At 43.3% G+C, this 20166-nt stretch overlaps 1 protein-coding gene across 2 annotated transcripts in view; it reads left to right on the top strand.

Annotated features, from left to right (window-relative positions):
* The window catches only part of INPP5A (inositol polyphosphate-5-phosphatase A), a 611899-nt gene that overhangs the window by 335525 nt on the left and 256208 nt on the right, over positions 1-20166 (top strand). For both annotated transcript variants that reach the window (XM_073595667.1, XM_073595668.1), the window contains exon 6: positions 6381-6484. In XM_073595667.1, the coding sequence (XP_073451768.1) occupies positions 6381-6484 (104 nt within the window). The remainder of the gene's footprint in view (positions 1-6380; positions 6485-20166) is intronic.

The raw sequence follows: 20166 nt of genomic DNA, 5'->3' as shown, positions 1-20166 counted from the left end.
AGTATAGTAGCCAAGTGCCCCACAGTGGTCTGATTGATCAGTAATACATTCTAATGAGTTCATAATGGTACAGAATAGTGTTAACAATACTTGCAAATGAGACAGTGAAACCAAACATTGCATAATCAGAACAAAACAAGAAATAATGAGGAATTTCATCGGGGTGTGGAGAGACATCCCAAGACCACCCAAAATGCCCAAAAACAGATGGTAAAGGGGGGCTTTGTATCTGCATCCCAAAATAGTAATGCCCGACGCGTTTCGTGTGTTTCACACTCATCAGGGGCGGGTGCTGATAATATATCTACAAGATATAATAAAATATTATTAGTGGAATATAGTGGAACCTATCCAAGGGGGGATAGAGAGATGTATCCCGAAATACTTACAAGGACTCACTGTAAATGAGGTATAGTACGTATGGCACTGGGGTCAACCAATCTATGCCGGGAGCTGAGGTGATCAAAAACAGCGTGCTGGCAGGGCATACATCCAGAACTTCCCCTAAAGAACACGGGACACAGCAAGGGGGTGTGCGTGGTAAGTCAGAAAAATGGAACCAAAGTGGCCACCAAAAAGCATCTGAAAGGATAAGTAGTATTGAGATGTCATGAGTCTTCAAAGATACATGGTATCAGGATATCATGATGTTCATACATATTGAAAAGTGATATCTAATTAGTAGGGTGGTGAACAATCGTCCAAAATAGCTTACCAAGGCCACTGCTGGAGAATGGTAAGGTGAACTGCAGCGTCAGATGTTTGGAAGGCAATGGGGAGCTGTGCCTGGGGAAGCCAGATATACCGCTCCACACACGTGCACGCTGCCCGCCACCAGCGTCACGCAGGCACGGCTAGAGAGGGGAGGAGCTCCGACGCCGGCGGTAAAGACCGCCCTTGACAGACGCTCACTTCCCCCGCCAAGCCGGCTAAGATAGCAACGTCACATGCTTGACGTGTGGGCGTCAACACTAGACGGCACACGGGAAGCAGGAGGCGTGGCGCCGATGCGCTGTGGGGGAGCCCCCTCCCCCCCCCCCAAGGCAAAACACAGGGGGAGGGAGGGGACATAGGCCCGCAGAGCGCATCGCAGCTCCCGGCAAAAGACAGAAACAGACCCAGGACATACACCTCAAATGGAGAGGGATTCAAAGCACAGAAAACTGTGCTGAATTCTCTCACTGATATGCAAGGGAGACCAGTGTCTCTATAGCATAAGTCCAGACATAATGATTGAATATGCCGGACTGAATGATCTCACACCTGGGTGACAGGGAAAAAGAGAGGCTGTCAGTCCAGTCTATGGACCTCCATCCCTAATGTAAGGAAGCAATGGGAAGGTTTGGGACTTTATATGAGGCACATATAGAATGGGCCTCCATCCCTATTTGGAGGTTGTGGGAAAAGTTCTGCACTTCCGGGTGCCGCCCCACTTTTACACAGACACGCTGTTACAGCAAAATATTACACTGAATCTAATTGCGGGGGGGAGGAGCTGGGAGGTGCAGCAGGTCTGCACTGAAATAACATAGGCTTTGTTGGCTTTCTTGAGTCGCGGGACTTGCGCTGCACACCCCTTCAATGCCTGTCAGAAGGCAGAGCAAGCCCCGCAACTTGAGCAGAGTCCGTCCCCGCAGTGAGTGCCAGACAAAACGTCCTAGTGGGCCGGATGTGGCCCCGTGAGCCATACTTTGGAGACCCCTGCTCTATGCCAACATAGCTGAGTAACAGTCACATCCCTCATCAAAGATGTATTGCAGAAGTAGAGAGGGGATGTGTCAGATCAGATCTGTTACTGGGAGCTCTGGGTCTAACTGTGGTGCTTTTTAGATTACATGGTCATATTTAGTAATTGCTTTAACCTAAAAGTTGAGGTAAAACTGAAAATAGAGCTGCACAACGTCTGACTCCATAACTATTTCTGTGACTTCAGTTGGTCTTTAATTGTTGGTATCCAAAAGACATCTATCTTGGACTAAAGGCGTTTGGTTTACACCAGCTTACAGGATAAATGTAGAACAGTTGCAAATATATTTTTTCTTAAAAGGTTACATCCATGCATGTTTTAAATCGGGCATGCTCAACCCATGACCTCAAACCTATGGCAGCCCACACAGCCTCCTTTGGGTGCACATCGCTCTACTGAATGATTGCCGCTTCTCCATAATCCCGGCGGCTTTCATACACAAGCCCCTATTTCAGACAGCCCCCTGATCAACGCTTCCTTTCCGAACACACAACAGGAGAGGAGCCTATAGCTGAGTGGATCAAATCTAAGTATCCAGTCTCCTCCAGCACATCACTTGCTTGCAGATTGTTACGCTCTCTCTCTCCTGCACAACGCTTCATTCAAGGTACAGCTAGCACATGGTTAGGCACAACACTGACACAGTCAGGCCTTAGCAACAGCCATTTGCAGGCAGGGACCGTGGGTCCCTTTTGATGTAGTAGCAAAATAGGAAAAGTCTTTAGTGCTAGCTGACCTAAGGTGGACTACTGCTCCCAGTCAGTCCTCTTCAGGCCCTGCCAGCCCTTCTGGCTGCAGCTGCCCGACTCCACTGCCCATGACATCAGTGTCTCTCCCACTGGCTTTACATCTCTTTCAGACTGCACTATCCCAGTCCGCTCCGGCATGCCTCCCTAGATCTCACCAACACCTGGTGGATCCCTCCTGGAGACTTTGCCTGACAGTACCTTTCACTGTCCTCTCCCGCTCCCAGTCAGAACACCCCTGTGGTTTGTACAAGGGTCCCTTCCACTCCCGAGCTCCAGGCCCAAGGTCACTCCCAGACTGTGGAGTTCCCTCAAAGACCCTGACAGCTAGTTCTCCATTACCCAGGTCTTTCACCTGAACTCTCCTCCCGGCTGGGTTGACCCTGGGTATTTAAGGAGGCCTGCCCCCTGCCAATCCAGGTTGGGGATTGGTCAGGGCTTCTTATAACACCCCCAGACTGCTCCACCTTTCTTCCCCTCCTCTCTTCTAGAATCCTCTAGCCAGAGGGAGGTAACCAAAAGATGGTGCTCCCTGTGGGTCACCAGCCTACTCTGAGCCACTCCCAGACCACACAGATCAAAACAAGCAGGCCCAGCTTCTTGCTAGGCCTGCCTAAATTTACGTGCACTATAAAAACCCTAACTCTCTAGCACCTACCTAGGTAAAGGGTGCTACATAGGTATTTCACAGTCCTTGTTCTGGCAATTCAAGAGACTGGAGCCAAGCCCCTAAAATGGCGAAGGCTGCAACACTGGTTCTGAGCTTTTATTGGCTGGTCACCCCGGAGCGCGAGAGTGGGATTAATCTGGTAAAAAAAAAAGTGATTTTTGTGATTTCACAGTGGGTAAACATCCAACAGGGAATCTTCATTATGCTATTTGAAATTCTGTACCATTTCATTGTGGCTCGCAACCAGTTAACAAATGGCTTAAATGGCCTGCGCTCTTCAAAAGGTCGAGCACCCCTGTTTTTTAAATCAATTTGAGTGCCGATGCCAATCACTATTTGAAAATGCTGTTGCCTGGCTTTCTCAGCCTGGTTTAAGTACTACAGTCTTAATATCTTATCTGCATAATTGTTCTAGTCTATTGTAAAAAGTATTGCAGTCACTGGATCAGCAGATCAGCCTGCCATCTTGCATTTTCTGGTGTCAGCACCAGTGCCCTCACCATTTCTCCCACTACAGGTTTCCTTTAATCCCGATCCATGTAAGGGCAGCTTCTGTTTAGTTAATTTTCTGCAAGCCCCAGGCAAAAAAAGAGGCAGTCCATTTTATTTTATATACAGAAAATGGATGTGATGGAAGTTCTCAATGGTAATTCAGTGAAATAATGTCAGTTACTTCTAAAGCTCTCACTGACATTTCTTCAAGATTACATAAAAAAAGAAAATTGGTTGTTTTCCAAATTAGTCACCTACGATATTTATGACTGGCTCATTTCTTTAACACGTCCCATTGTAAATGGTCCGGCCAGACCACATTAATCGGCCCTTTACATCACATTAATTTGAAATGTCATGGAATGGCAATAACTGTGAAATGAACTAATTGGCTCCATTTATACTGTTTCATTAATGTATTTTTTCCTTAGCCATGGAAAGCCAAATTACCTCTGTTCTTATAATTGAGGGTACCGGGTCTCACCACTCTTAAGATATTTGAGTGACATTTCTGAGACATAGCATTTGTACGTTTTACTGACATCAATCACTTTTTTTTTTTTTCTACCTGTACCAGAAACCTCAATCTTCTGTAATGCTGAGTAAAATAACATTGTTTAACAATATTAAAAAGCCATTAAGATTTTATTGTATTTCTTGGTAACAACGTTGATTTTTTTTTTTCCTCCCTTTGGCAGTGCATACTTTTGAAAAACACTGTTTTCGTGCGTCCATTCTCTCAACTTTGAAGTCTAGCTAAAACTTTTATTTTGGATAGAGCAAAGAAGGGTTTAAGCCTCTGTAATATTTTTTTATTTTTTATTGCCATCTGTGTTCCTCTTGGGGAGCTTTAACCTCACTTCTGTCAGGGAAGGTAGTGAAGGGAATTTCTCTCCAACAAAGGGTTAGAACTTCCTCCTAAGTGAATATATAATAGCCTGATGTGCAAACCAAACGAATTCAGAGTAGCAGCCAACATAAGCAAATGCCAATCATGAGGCTACTGTTCGATTCCCAATCTTCTCCTTGGAGTGTCAGACACGGTTGAGGTATGCAGTAATAGCGGTGGCTAGGAACAAGCAGTATTCTCCCTCTGTTGAATATGTTCTCCTTAGACTCCTCCACTCTCCTCCATTTGCAACTGCTGTACAACACTCTGTTCACTGCAGAGTCCATAAGTCTGTATTTTTATGGATTGAGCTACTGTTGGGTGCCCACTGGGGGAAGCCTTGCTGAGTGGAATGCGACCTTGCAAGAGCTTTTGAACTTGTTTTCCTTCATCTGACTACACTTGCTTACTTTTACACTTTCAAATCTAAACGTTCCCAATTCCTCTTTGAGTATTCTTTGAGTTAAATGACAATTAGACACCTTGAGGATGCCTTCTGGCATTTTACTAACTTTTTGGTGACTTAAAGTAGAAGTTCAGCCTAAAACTAACTCTAAACCTACTGGCAGCCACATTCTAAGACTGATCTATCTAAACCTGTAAAGCCAAAATTGCTATACATACCTTTTCTTACCTACCTTAATCCAGTCCGGTCTCCAGCGGCGGATGCTGTGTGGTTGAGACCGCCAACAACGGCTGTGAAATCCCTGGTAAGTGACATCACCCATAGACTTACTATCTGGCTTCTGTTTTTCCCTGCCTCTTCTGCACACACAGAAGAGAGGCTGCCCCTGACAGCTCAGTGTGGGGACGGACTGGAGCGGCTGCAGAAAAGGTATGTATAGCGATTTTTTTAATTTGTTTTGCTTTACAGGGTTAGATAGATTAATCTTAGAATGTGGCTGTCAGTAAATTTTGCGTTTTGCAATACAAGCAACATTTTTAAATAAATTTTGACTTGATTTCTTGATATAAGAGTAGCGTCATGTCACAACTGAGTATAAAAGAGAAGAGAGGCGCCTCTAAGTGTAGCAATAAAATTTCATTTAATGAAGGTACAACATTTAGCAACTCACATGGTTGATGATTAAAAGAGGCACATCTAAGTATGCAGGTATCCGGGGTAAAGCTGGCCACATAGACCATCCTCTTCACCGTCATCGAAGTCATCTCTTCCGCTCTGCACTCCATTAACGGTTCAAGCCTCGCTTTCAGATCGATCTACTGCAGGGTAGTCTTCCCGGTCACGATTGTAGACTGACAGCAGTGAGAGCCGGCAGTGCGGATGACGGTCTATGTGGACAGCTTTACTCCGGATGCCTGCATACTTGGATGTGCCTCTTTTAATCATCAACCACGTGAGTTGCTAAATCTTGTACCTTCATTAAATGTAACCATATTGCTACACTTAGAGGCGCCTCTCTTCTCTTTTATACTCTGTAGCTCCTGCTGGATTTTGCTTCTAATCCTCATATGGAGGCTTCCATTTGTGGATGGATATTTTATGGTTACACAACCTATCACATTGCTATGATCTTTTTATATGGACTATAAACTGAAGGACCTATGAATAAATGGTTGTGGAATGAATCATTTCAGTTTCCATGATTTCTTATGGGAGTATTTGCTTTGATATACAAGTGCTTTGGATTACAAGCATGTTTCTGGAACACATTATGCTCTCAATCCAAGGTTTTGCTGTATTGCTGGGATTTGGGCTATGAAGATTTCACCAAATTGAACTGAGCTTGCACAGTTTCTAAAAAATGTGTTTTGCTCTGCTTGAAAAGGTAAAAGGTAAGATATAATTGTGTATTTTTTTTCTCCCCCTTTTAGCAAAAAAGTACAGAAAAGTTACAGGGAAAGAGATCTATTCAGACACATTAGAAAGCACGCCAATGCTGGAGAAGGAAAAATTTCCACAAGAGTTCTTCCCAGAGGTATGTGTGAAATAATACCAGCTGTTCTTTACACCATAACATTGTTCTAAATTAGTTATGTAAAGTGATTGTAAAGTCTCGTATTTTTTTTTAAATTAAAAACAGCAAACATTTCATACCTGCTCTGCGAAATCGTTTTGCACAGAGCAGCTCGGATCCTCCTCTTCTCGAGTCCCTCTTCTGTGCTCCTGGACCCTCCCTCCTGTTGAGTGCCCCCACCAGGGCCGTCTTTAGGGCAGGGCAAAAGGGGCAGCTGCCCTGGGCCCTTTCATTGTTGTGGGGCCCAAAAGCAGCTGCCTCATACTTGCCAACTATCCCAATTTAAATTCCCTTGTCCCTTGAAGTTTTAGTCCCTTGCTGTGTCCCAATATCTCAGTGTGAAGTGCTGCTACTAATGCTGCCCAGCTCTGCCCTATTGTTGTGTACAGGTGACTCACCTGCAGACCCTGTGTTTACATGTAAATAACCGGCATTCGTGTGTAAATAGCTGCATCCGGCAGCATAGATATGTAAACAAAGGCGGCATTCATATGTATATCATGCCCCCCTGCAGTGAGGAGATGATGTGCTGTAACCTCTAGCAACCAATCAGTGAGCAGTATTACTGTACAGTAATCTCTAGCAACCAATCGACAAGCAGAAATCATGTGCTGTAACATCTAGCAACTAATCAGTGTGCCGTAATGTGTGCTTTAACCTCTAGCAACCAGTAAGTAAGTGGTAATGGTATGCCGTAACCTCTGGCAACAAATCAAAATCGCTGCCTGATCTTTAAACTGATTTTAAGTCTAGCTGCTATTTATTGTATGTCTCAGAGCAGCTGGAGAACAAAATTGTATGGGGGGAGGGCCCAAGAAAATGTTTGCCCAGGGTCCAATTAATATTAAAGACGGCCCTGGCCCCCACAGCTAACAGCATGCTATGGGGGCTCCCGAGCCAAGCCGCAGCTCTGTGTGTCCATTTACATGCCCCTTTTCTCTTATTGGCTGATTTTGATTGACAGCAGCAAAAGTCAATGGCTTTCTCAGCCAATGAGGAGGGGGAGTCCTGGGCAGCTGAGACACTGCTGCAACATCGCTGGATCTTGATGGTGCTCACATATGTATTAGGGGGGGGTGCACACAGAAGATTTTTTATCTTACTGCATAGAATGCAGTAAAATAAAAAAAACTGTCTTTACAACCACTTTAACAATAAAGTGCAATTCTAAGCAGCAAGTGAAATCTGTTAGCGAACTGCTAATGCCAAAGTAAAAACCACCACAGACTGCAAGCTCCTACGTGTTTTCACGTGTTAAACCTTCTAACACACTGCAAGGAACTTCAACCTTCTCATTTCTCTGTACCAGGGAACCTCATAAATTTGTGTTCCCAGCTGCCAAAGTGATTTTTTTTTTATATTTGCTTTGTTTCAATGGCATTCCCATAATAATGTAATAACAAATATGTTTAAAATAGGGCAGGAGTGTACAAAAATTGCGCAAAACATACAGATAAAGTTAACAGATAATCAATACAACCTAGTCCTTGTGTATATGACATAATCACATTAGCAATCACAATACTACCTGAGACAGGGTGACAACAGTCCAGAGGGGGAAGGGAAGATAGGGGTACAAGGGGTAAAAGGGCCTAAAAGAGAGAGGGAGTGTAAGGCAGGAGATGTGGAGTAAAGGGGTACAATATTCTAAACTATCCCTCCATATCAGATAAAAAAAAATTAGGATGAAATATTGCACTAAAGAAAAACTTTTCACACTTTTAGATACCTTTTATACCTTTTGCTTCAAAGTTCAGAGAACATCATCACAAGACTTTGAAAGGAACATGCTGGCCCCACTGTTCCAGAAGGGGCAACTGTAATGTATCCCAGTGGTCCACTTGTCAAACTGATCTTTACAAGTAGCCACCCATTTTCCGGAGTCCATTTTCTCTGAGACCCTTTGCATCCACACAGTCCTGGTGGGAATAGTGTGCGTCTTCCAATACAGTGGAATCAAGCTTTTGGTTCAAACACCACCTTCTCTCAAAGCCTTCTACAGTCTGACAAGAACACAATGGAGGCTGGAAGGGTTGGTGCACAGCAAAAAGTCATGTAGAAAACTGCAGTCCCACCCAGAAGCACTATTTAAAAAAATATATATAAAAAATATTAATTAAAAAAAAAAAAAAACTATTATTGCGGATTATCACTCTCTTCCTGTTATACTGATGGGTGAGTTTAATAACACTGGAGTATTTTAGGGACTGTTTTCCACTACGTTCAGTCCCCTTGGACTCCTTGACCCCTTTGGAAAATGATGTAGGGAAATAGGGTTGCAAGACATATGGCGAGATATTCATCCAGATGATATCCAATTTACATGGCATTCCAAATCTCACAACTCGTTGTCTTGTATTGATTCGGTGTTGGGTACTGCTGAAATGTTGCCCAATGTCTCTTATGTTACTATAGAGCCAAGGGGGCTTTCAGATCATTCATTATGGGTAACTACTATGGTTCCTACCCGGCTCGGTTTATGGAGGAGCTGGCTCTTTAACCCATCTTGGTTGCCACTTTTTCAGTCTAATTCTCAAATTATGTCTGGCCTTATCTTTTTTTTCATGAGGTAAATAATGGCTCGGCCTCTAGAAAAATAATATGGGACTCAAAAGCATTTTTGCGTGGTCCTACTCTTCTGCTGTTTCTCCTGCAGATTTTCAATGAGGCATCTGAGTAAGATTATCTTCCTTACACTATCTATATCTATATCTATATCTATATATATATATATATATATTCCACAATAGTGGTGATACATAAACCAGATAAAGACCCTATGACACTTCATTCATAGTGACCCTTTTCTCCTCTTCCAGTTGATATTAAATTAACAGTTCTTGTAAAATGTGGGTTTGGCAAGTACTTCTGTTTTTGAGTTCATCTTTTATATGCTAAAATCCAGAGCTTTGGTTCATGCAGATGATCTTTTTTTCTCCTCCTTTTTTGCTACAGCACAGAATGAGGCAAGGGTGCCTTTTGCCACCCCTTCTTTTGCTGTCGCTATTGAACCATTGGTATTTGCGCCACCAAAGCACTGGAGTGATTGGGTTTTGTAGAGGCCAGGAAGAGAAGCATGCTTTATGCGGATGACATGTCCCTCTTCCTGGCCGGTACACAGTCCTCCCAAGAGGCTCTGCCCCTCATTACTGAATTTGGAGGGGTTTTTTTAGGATTAAAAATTAATTAGGTGAAGTCTACTATTATCCCTCAAGGTCTCCTTCTAGCAACCTTAACAGGTCAATTTCCTCATATTAAGGTTGCTTCTCAGTTTAAATATCTGGGTATTACTATCTCTTTTAAAATAGTTGATTATATTACCCTTAACCTGGTTCCATTGATTTCACATTTCAGGTCGCAGCTCGGGTCCTACTGATCTCTATGGTCCTACCACTCTCTATAGTGGGACTTACCAATTTGATTAAGATGATTTGGATGCTTCAACTATTATATATATGTTGCTTATTTCCCCTTGTTGGATCACCCTTAATTTTTTTTTTTTACTTTTCTCTGCTATCTTTAGAGATTTTATTTGGAAGAAGATCCACCTAGGATCAGGTTAGAACTCCTTCAATACCCCATAGATTTGGGAGGCCTGGCAGTACCGAATCCCGGTTTGTACTTTTTGGTAACACAACGCCAGAAGTTGAATGGCTGGGAAAGCTGCTCCTCCATAAAAATCTCTTACCCCTTTAAAGAGCCCCTTGATCAATTTTTATGTCCACTATACGCCTTTGAGTTTTCAGCATACCTCAAATCTCCATCGCAGCTCCTTACTGTTTAGCTGATAGAACATGTTTAGGCATCTGTGAAGGAGTTACTTGGTTTTACTGGCTCTACCATGTTTACCCCTATATGGTCTAATGATTTACTTACTGAAATTGGGAAGTTGCAGGAGCTTCAGGTTTGGGCCTGAAGCAGCATTCTGATAATTTCCCAATTTGTTTGAAAATCAATTTTTCAAATCATTTCAGCAATTGCAATTAAAATTTTCTTTGGACAAAAGGCCGTTCTATCACTATCTTCAAATCAGACTTGCCTTTCAGGCTTAAAACAACTCTCTCTGCTTTTCAATGGCAGATACTCCATTATTTGATAAAATTGTTGGGATCTGTGATTCAAAGGACCTCATTTCAGAGATTTATGCACACATTTTATCTAAATTTATGTTGAGACATCCAGCTCCATGTAAACTGAAATGGGAACAAGAGGTCCTATTCCTGATGAAGTCTGGGACCAGGTTCTGCAAAGGATCCCTCTCGTTTCTCCTTCCCCCTCGTACCAGCTAACGCAACTGTTTATTATCCATGGGGTATATCGAACTTAGCATTTTCTTTTGTAGTATAGGTCTATTGCAAGATTCTTGCTGTAACTGATGTGGTTAACTGCAGGGAAACCTGATTTACCTGCTGTGGTGCTGTCCTAAGCTTAAAGTGATACTAAAGTTTTTTTTTATTTTTTTTTTGTTATTCTTTAAAAGGAACAAACATGTTATACTTACCTGCTCTGTGTAGTGGTTTTGCACAGAGCAGGCTGGAGCAGCACGGAGCAGCCTTTGGCTCTAATCACGTGCTTCAACCCCCCCCCCCCCCAACATTGGAATCCATGCATTTGGTGTCCTGCATGGGGGCCGGATGCATGGAAGATGGGGGGCGGTGCCCGTGGCACCCTTAATGGACGGGCCGCCCCCTGATGTACATAGAAGACCTTGAATTCTGAATTCAGATCTGTTTTTAAGAATGTTCACTGTGCGGACATGAGCGTTCTGTTTTTAACACTAGCTCGCACAAAGCTTAGAACTCGCTGTCCTCCATCATTTGCATATTTTTAGTGAAGATTTTTTCTGTACTGTGCACAGGTACAAAATTATACTGTACCATATTATCAACATTAGGCTTACAGTCCAGTATATTGACTGTGGCAGTAAAGGTTATCCTTCTTTGTCTTCGCCTTCTTTTTTCACAGGTTTAATCTCCAGCTTGGTACAGTGTCACTATCTGGTCTACCTTTGATTTACTGCTGCTGTTTATTGAGACAAACGCGATTCATAATTGAAAGTTAATGGCTGCCATTGTGCCTTTGTGAGGACATTCACACTCCCTGCATATATGATAATGGCCTCTCAGTTAACGAGCAACTGTTGAACAGTCCCGATTGTTTTCTCCCTGCTGTCATAAACAGCTAGTGAGTTGTAGCAGATTTAAAATATATGCAAAACATTATTTGCTCGCCATCAAGCAATCTTTCTTCCCTTTTTTTTTTTTTTATGGCTGCCGCCCGGGGATTATCTTAGAGTAATTACTTTGATTGAGATATAATGTTATTCACAATAATTACAAGCCACAGCATGGAAAATGAACAAAACTCTCTATGTGAATTTATGAGTCCGCTTGGCAAGACATGAGCCAGGAAATAGGCCTTTGGGATCAGCACTTGAGATAATGTTGGCTCATCTTAAAAAAAAAAAAAAAAAAAAAAGCAGATTTGTGTAGTCTATCAGGGTTGAGTCATATAAAAATATATGTTTTCCTTAGCCATAGTGAGAAATCAGTTGTTATCATAGATCACGGATGCTGCTCCAAGCTCTTATGAAAGATGAATTAATTTCACTAATGCTTTAATGCAAACCTTTCATGGAGAAGGCTATGTGGCGATAACCTTACCGCAGCCTCTCCTTTCTTCGCGGTGATTTATGCCGTCTTTTAGCAGATGAAACTGCCTCTGTTCACAATCCGTCTGCTGCCTACAGGCATCATATTATTAAAGCCCAGCGAGACTCCACATTGTAAGGCGGTAGAGATAAAAATATCCTTACCTTTTAGTGCATTTTGGCTATTGGGAACATGTTTAATCCATATCACAGTCCCTAGTGCTCTACTTGGCTGTCTTTCATGGCCAGTGTAGGAGATGAACAAACAAGTTGCACCTTATTGATCCAGAAGTATGTTAAGCAGTTGATTCTGCATTGGCCTGGATGTGTTGATTGGGCAGAATGTTTATTCGCCGTCATTCATTTACACTTTGACTACTACAGAAAAAAAGGCAACCTGGTGATCAGTAATCTAGTATGGAGGGCGACACACAAGTTTGAGGCCCCATTCACAAAAGCATTGTCAAACCTGTGTTTATATGCAGTAAGGCCTTGTTCTCCCGGCCGTACAAAGGTTATAGACCTGTCTGAGGGCTGTATTTGCTCATACAAGGATTTACAAGTGTTCTGTACATCCCTGTGCAGGCAGTCCCATGACAAAGGCTGGCCATACATTGGGTGAATTTCTTTCCTGCAATAATGGGTTGCAGGAAAGAAACTTGCACGATTCCCCCATCAACACATTTAGTGTTGCTGCTGGAATCCCTCCTGCTGGGCCATTGTCTTCTCCCCCACCGGGAAAAGATGGTAACAATCGCTAGCAGCTATAGCAGCCGCTTGCGATAATCGCAACCAAATCCGGCAGGCTAGTTGTTCTCAAGTTGATTAATCAACTTGGTACATTCAGCCTGCCCATTAATGGTTGAATCTCAGCCAGTTCCTGCTTAACCGGCTGAGATTTGAACCGTGTATGGCCAGCCTAAGGTATTGCCTTGTATTACGGCTGTAATGACCTTGAATACGTACCCCACCCCCAACCAAATTCCCCTTGCCCAAAGAAAAAAACTTCCAGTGGAAACAATTTGGGGGTTGAGAAGGCCATAGCAGCCATTTATTAAATAACAAAATACAAAAATTACAAAAGTACAACCTTAAATAAATACATTTTCATTATGAAAATTTATTGCATCAAGCCAAACAATGACAGACCTACTCTTCTGGTCTAGGGTCTTAGAAGGCACCTTTTATTTTAGCAACCGGCTGTATCCACCACAGTTCCACTTCAATGCCACTTAATCACAACTGCACCGACCCGAGGACAATTAAATCTTTGATACAGCCAAATTACCAATTGGTACCTTGCTGCCTTAGCTTAAATAGGGAAGGTACATCCATACCTGCGATGGGCCCAACCCATTATTGTCTAAATTTTAACAACCATCTCCCGCCTTCGAAGACCCCAGAGAACCCTGCCAGCTGTTACGACATTATCATTGAGGAAATACAAATTCAGTCTGAACTCTCAATGTAGCACTCCACTGTCTACTGCAGAACTCCTCAAAACATAGTATAAAACAAGTCCCAAATAAAAGGGAAAGAAAGGAGGCCCAAGCAGTGGAAAGGGAGGGAGGGAGAAGCTCCTCTGTCCCTGTTCCTGCTCCAACTGACCATGAGGCAAAGTGACCACCCTTTTTAAGACCACTATGGTCCCACCCTGCCTCATCCCTGTTCTATCCAATCGGGTAAGACCCTGTCTTTTTTTTTTTTTTTTTTTAAGGTGAACTGAGCCGGAAGTGGGTACCTGTCAAAACTACGTACCTGCTCCCCCTCCCCCCAAAAGGTGCCAAAGGTGGTAGAGTGGGTGGAGCTCTGCTTTTAAGCTGCTCCTCCAACTCCAGGCCTACCTCTTTCATCTCAATTGGGATGCAACGGCTGCATGAAGAAAGCCACTGCTCCCTGACCAGCCCCGTGGTTAGGGGTGTGGGTCCCTCATGGCTGTCAAATTGGGAGCAACAGCTGTGTTTGTGCTATGTCCCAATTGACGTGAATGGAACTGTCTGCACAGGGATGCATGGAACTTCTGTGCATCCCTGTGCAGTCAAACACGGCCCTTGCATTTGGCATATGGTTAAGTATTCTCCTGTGAATGAGGCACAAGGCCTTATTTACACTGGTGTTGCCCTTTGAAGAGTGGAATGCTTTTTCATAGGGCATTTAAAAACACAATGCCACTTAAAGGGATGCATTTTTCTTCTGCTTTTCTTCCACTTTTTTTTTTAACTGAACAAAAACTGATCAGTGTGAAAGCAGCCTAAAGCAGGTTTAGCTGCATTTAGAGTTTCCAATTTGATCCTGGACGCACAGAGTTCTATTTTCTCTAAATGCACCTAAATGCAGGTAAATGGTCAGTCTGAATAACATCACTTTAATTTGTGTGTTTAGAAACGTTCTCTAATGCAGTGTACACACAGGCGGACTTTTGAACCAGACTGGTCTGACGGTCTATCCGACGAACTTCCGACGGACTTTCCCAACGAACGGACTTGCCTACACACGATCACACCAAAGTCTGACGGATTTGTACGTGATGACGTACGACCGGATTAAAATAAGGAAGTTCATAGCCAGTAGCCAATAGCTGCCCTAGCGTCGGTTTTTGTCTGTCGGACTAGCATACAGACGAGCTGACTTTTCGACCGGACTAGAGTCTGTTGGAAAGATTTGAAACATGTTCCAAATCTAAAGTCCGTCAGATTTTCGACCGAAAAAGTCCGCTGCAGGTCCGATGAAGCCCACACACGGTTGAATTGTCCGCCAGAGTCGGTCTGTCGGACCAGTCTGGTCGAAAAGTCCACTCGTGTATACGCGGCATAAGGCTTAATTTACCCTTGAGGTTGGGGGGCAGTAAAAATACACTGGGATGATATGCATTTTTACCATATCCCCCAAAGCTGCTAAGTTATCAGAACAGTGTACATATGCCGAGGCAGAAATTTTTCCTTCCGACAAGTTCAGTGGGCAGTAACACCCAACAAATATGACCCATTTAACTGAATGGGGCTTTGCTCCAACATGCTGTTATGAGGGGACCTCTGAAGGACTGAAATTACCTCAGAAACCACACATATACACCAATGTGACGCCAATGAGGAGACAATATAATGCCTCTTCATTGTGTTTTTAAATACCCTGTGAAAAGCATTGCATACATACATACAAGCATACCTAATTCTAAATACTCATGGTGTGCTGTGTTGTCAAGAATACATGGGGTGTCTTGAGAGCTGCCTTAATGCACTAACTTGTGCTTTACTGAATGCTTTGAATTAGGTATGCTTGTGTGTATATATGTGTGTGTGCGTGTGTGTGTATATGTTTATATATAGTTATAGTATCTCACAAAAGTGAGTACACCCCTCACATTTTTGCAAATATTTTATCTTTTCATGTGACAACACTGAAGAAATGACACTTTGCTACAATGTAAAGTAGTGAGTGTACAGCTTGTATAACAGTGTAAATTTGTTGTCCCCTCAAAATAACTCAACACACTAATGTCTAAACCGCTGGCAACAAAAATGAGTACACCCCTAAGGGAAAATATCCAAATTGAGCCCAATTAACCATTTTCCCTCCCCGATGTCATGTGACTCATTAGTGTTACAAGGTCTCAGGTGTGAATAGGGAGCAGATGTGTTAAATTTGGTGTTATCGCTCTCACTCTCTCATACTGGTCGCTGGAAGTTCAACATGGCACCTCATAGCAAAGAACTCTGGGGATCTAAAAAAAAAAAGAATTGTTGCTCTACATAAAGATGGCCTAGACTATAAGAAGATTGCCAAGACCCTGAAACTGAGCTGCAGCACGGTGGCCAAGACCATACAGCGGTTTAACAGGACAGGTTCCACTCAGAACAGGCCTCACCATGGTTGACCAAAGAAGTTGAGTGTAGTGCTCAGCATCATATCCAGAGGTTGTCTTTAGGAAATTGACAAATGAGTGCTGCCAGCATTGCTGCAGAGGTTGAAGGGGTGGGGGGTCAGCCTGTCGGTCCTCAGACCATACGCTGCACACTGCATCAAATTGGTCTGCATGGCTGTCATCCCAGAAGGAAGCCTCTTCTAAAGATGATGCACAAAAAAGCCCGCAAACAGTTTGCTGAAGACAAGCAGACTAAGGACATGGATTACTGGAACCGTGTCCTGTGGTCTGATGAGACCAAGATAAACTTATTTGGTTCAGATGGTGTGAAGCGTGTGTGGCGGCAACCAGGTGAGGAGTACAAAGACAAGTCTATCTTGCCTACAGTCAAGCATAGTGGTGGGAGTGTCATGGTCTGGAGCTACATGAGTGCTGCTGGCACTGGGGAGCTACAGTTCATTGAGAGAACCATGAATGCCAACATGTTGGCATACTGTGACATACTGAAGCAAAGCATGATCTCCCTCCCCTCGGAGACTGGGCCGCAGGGCAGTAGTCCAACATAACGACCCTAAACACACCTCCAAGATGACCACTGCCTTGCTAAAGAAGCTGAGGGTAAAAGTGATGGCCTGGCCAAGAGTGTCTCCAGACCTAAAACCTATTGAACATCTGTGGGGCATCCTCTTCAAGGCTGTTCCCTTACTAAGGCCTGATTCACACCTATGCATTTTTAGTGCTTTTTGCATTTTGCAGATTTGCACTACAGAACGTGTTCCATAGGAAACCATGTGAAATGGACTGTAGTGCAAATCTGCAAAATGCAAAAAGCACTAAAACTGCATAGGTGTGAATCCAGCCTAAAGATGCCGGTGCTGGCATCTTTAGTAAGGGAATCAGGAAGTGAAGCCTTGTGGCTTCACAGCCTGGTTCCTTACTGCGCATGAGCAAGTCGTGCTGCACGCTCTGAATTGCCTCTGCTGTCTTCTAGGACCTGTGTGTCTACCAGAAGACAGCGTGGGGTACAGAAGAGGGGCCGAACATGGCGTAGATTGCCACGGATTCTGTGGCGCTCTTTTGCTGGTAGTGGGAGCAAATACCTGTATTATACAGGTATCTGCTCCCCCCTGAAAGGTGGCAAATGTGACATGGGGGGGGGGGGGGGGGGGAGGAGGAACTGGATCAGCGGAAATTCAATTTCTGGGTGGAACTCCGCTTTAACTCAGTGTGCCTTCATTTTTTACAAAGGAGCTGAATTCCTGGACTTCAGCTTTAACCAATTACCGCCCTTGGGGTGTTTTAAATGTCCTAGACTTTAAGTGGTTAAAACAAGCTAATGGTTGCAGCTTTTCAGCTGCCTGATTCACTTTTATGATAGTGAGAAGGGCTAACTGCCCACCAGGCTCCCGCCACTGTCTGCGGTGGTCCCTTTTAAGGAGTATTTTATCGCTTCCAGTTCATCTGTGCTAGATTAGCTGCGGTAAGGGGCAGGGGAGACATTGGAGGGCTAATGGAACAAATGCTTTCACAAACCCTTTTATTACCTTGTAAAAGTATCAGTGACATCATTACATCTCCTGTGCAGGGAGCAGAGCTTGTGGGAGGGATCCAACAGGTCCACTTACTAAAGAAAACTGCAGGGGGGGCGGAGACCAGACCAGTCCTCCTGCACAAGCAGAGAAAGCAGCCGTGACTGGTCTCCAGTACAGAAATCTCCTGCACAGAGTTTTATGCTGGATTATCTGGATGAAATGGACACAGAAAACCAAGATTAAATTAAGAATACACATGCCTCTTATCCTATAGTTCAGTTTTCATTTTATTTGTTTGTCACAAAATGTCATGAATCTTTTTCAAAGGCTGTTTTAACCACTTAAGGGCCGAGCCTCTTTTTGAGATTTGTTTACAAGTTAAAAAACGTTTTTTCTGCTAGAAAATTACTTGGAAACCCCAAACATTATACTTTTTTTTTTTCTAACACCCTAGAGAATAAAATGGCGGTCGTTGCAATACTTTCTGTCACACCGTATTTGCACAGTGGTCTTACAAGCACACTTTTTTTAGAAAATATACACTTTTTTGAATTAAAAAATAAGACAACAGTAAAGTTGGGTCTATTTTTTTTTTTTTATATTGTGAAAGATAATGTTACGCCGAGTACATTGATACCCAACATGTCACGCTTCAAAATTGTGCCCGCTCGTGGAATGGCGACAAACTTTTACCCTTAAAAATCTCCATAGGCGACGATTCTACAGGTTGCATGTTTTGAGATACAGAGGAGGTCTAGGGCTACAATTATTGCTCTCGCTCTACCGATCGTGTTGATACCTCACACGTGTGGTTTGAACACCATTTTCATATGTGGGCGCTACTCACGTATGCGTTCGCTTCTGCACCCGAGTTTGGCGGGACGGGGCGCGTTTAAAAAATTATTTTTATTTTTTTATTTATTTTACCTTTATTTTTTATTTTTACACTGTTCTTTTTAAAAAAAAATTGTCACTTTTCTTCCTATTACAAGGAATGTAAACATCCCAAAAAAGCATGACAGGGCCTCTTAAACATAACATCTGGGGTCAAAAAGACCTCATATCTCATATTTACACTAAAATGCAAAAAAAAAAAAAAAAAAAAAAAAGAGCTATTTGACGTCGCTTCCGCCCTGCAATGGTATGGCGATGGTGGGAGCCATCTTCCCCTCACTCATCTCCATACCCAGCCAGCAGGACTCGTCGGCTCTGGTAAGCGGTGGAGGGCACCGGAGCGTGGCAGGAGTGGGGGGCCTCTCCCGCCGCTGAGAATTTGCGAATTTGCGCATTTGCTGCAGAGACCACTGTTATCGGAAAGCAGACCGCCGGCCGAAGAAGGGATATCGGGGTTATGGCAGCTAGCTGCTGCCATAACAACGATATTCCTCTTCAAAGTTAGGGCGCATATCAGCGTGCGGCGGTCCGTAAATGGTTAATAACAAAATGGTTTGCATGGAACTTGTGTTATCTCAATTTTAGCAGTGCAAGGGTTACACTTAAAAAATAAGATTGAATTTCAAACATAGTGGTGGTACTTAGGAATCCTTCTCCCGTATTTTCTCCATAGGAAATTTTACAGGTGCTAAACGATCTACACTGAGTTCCTATGTGTCTCATCTCCTCCAGCAATTGTGATGAGGAAATACCCTTTATTCGAGAGCTGATCGGTAATAGAGCGCTTTGAACTAGCACCTGGGAACTAGAATGGTATTTATAGTACAGATCCATCAGTGAACAGTTTGCTCCATTGCTCCTGATGGCGCTTGCGGGAAAGCAATGTATTTATAGCCAGATTCTGAGTGTTTCAAGCACAACAACTCCATGTATCAAATGCAGCAAAAATTAATTTCAACTGTTGTAAAACTCTAGAGGAGTTTTTAGGCTGGATAGACACAGGAAGGAAGAGCGCCTCAGTACAGTGCCAGATACCAGCACATTGTAGAGAATAAATAGTCATTGGCTGGCCCTGGAGCTAAGGTTGACCATACATAGTTTGAAGGCACTGCTGAACCGGGCTGAGATTCGAACCGTGTATGGCCAGCCTAAGGTATTGCCTTGTATTACGGCTGTAATGACCTTGAATATGTACCCCACCCTCAACCAAATTCCCCTTGCCCAAAAAAAACAGTCCAATGGAAACAATAATTTGGGGGTTGAGAAGGCCATAGCAGCCATTAATTAAATAACAAAATGCAATAATCACAAAAGTACAACCTTTACAAAATCCATTTTCATTATGAAAATGTATTGCATCAAGCCAAACAATGACTGACCTACTCTTCTGGTCTAGGGTCTTTGAAGGCACTGCTGAACCGTGCTGAGATTCGAAGACCCTAGACCAGAAGAGTAGGTCAGTCATTGTTTGGCTTGATGCAATACATTTTCATAATGAAAATGGATTTGGTAAAGGTTGTACTTTTGTAATTATTTTATTTTGGTATTTAATGGCTGCTATGGCCTTCTCAACCCCCAAATTATTGTTTCCATTGGACTGTTTTTTTTTGGGCAGGGGAATTTAGTTGGGGGTGGGGTACGTATTCAAGGTCATTACAGCCGTAATACAAGGCAATACCTTAGGCTTGGCCATACACGGTTCAAA

Source organism: Aquarana catesbeiana, linkage group LG08 (genome assembly GCF_042186555.1).
Source record: "Aquarana catesbeiana isolate 2022-GZ linkage group LG08, ASM4218655v1, whole genome shotgun sequence".
NCBI classification, from domain to species: Eukaryota; Metazoa; Chordata; class Amphibia; order Anura; family Ranidae; genus Aquarana; species Aquarana catesbeiana.
Note: the sequence above shows the minus strand (reverse complement) of the source record. Positions and strands in the feature narration are given on the sequence as shown.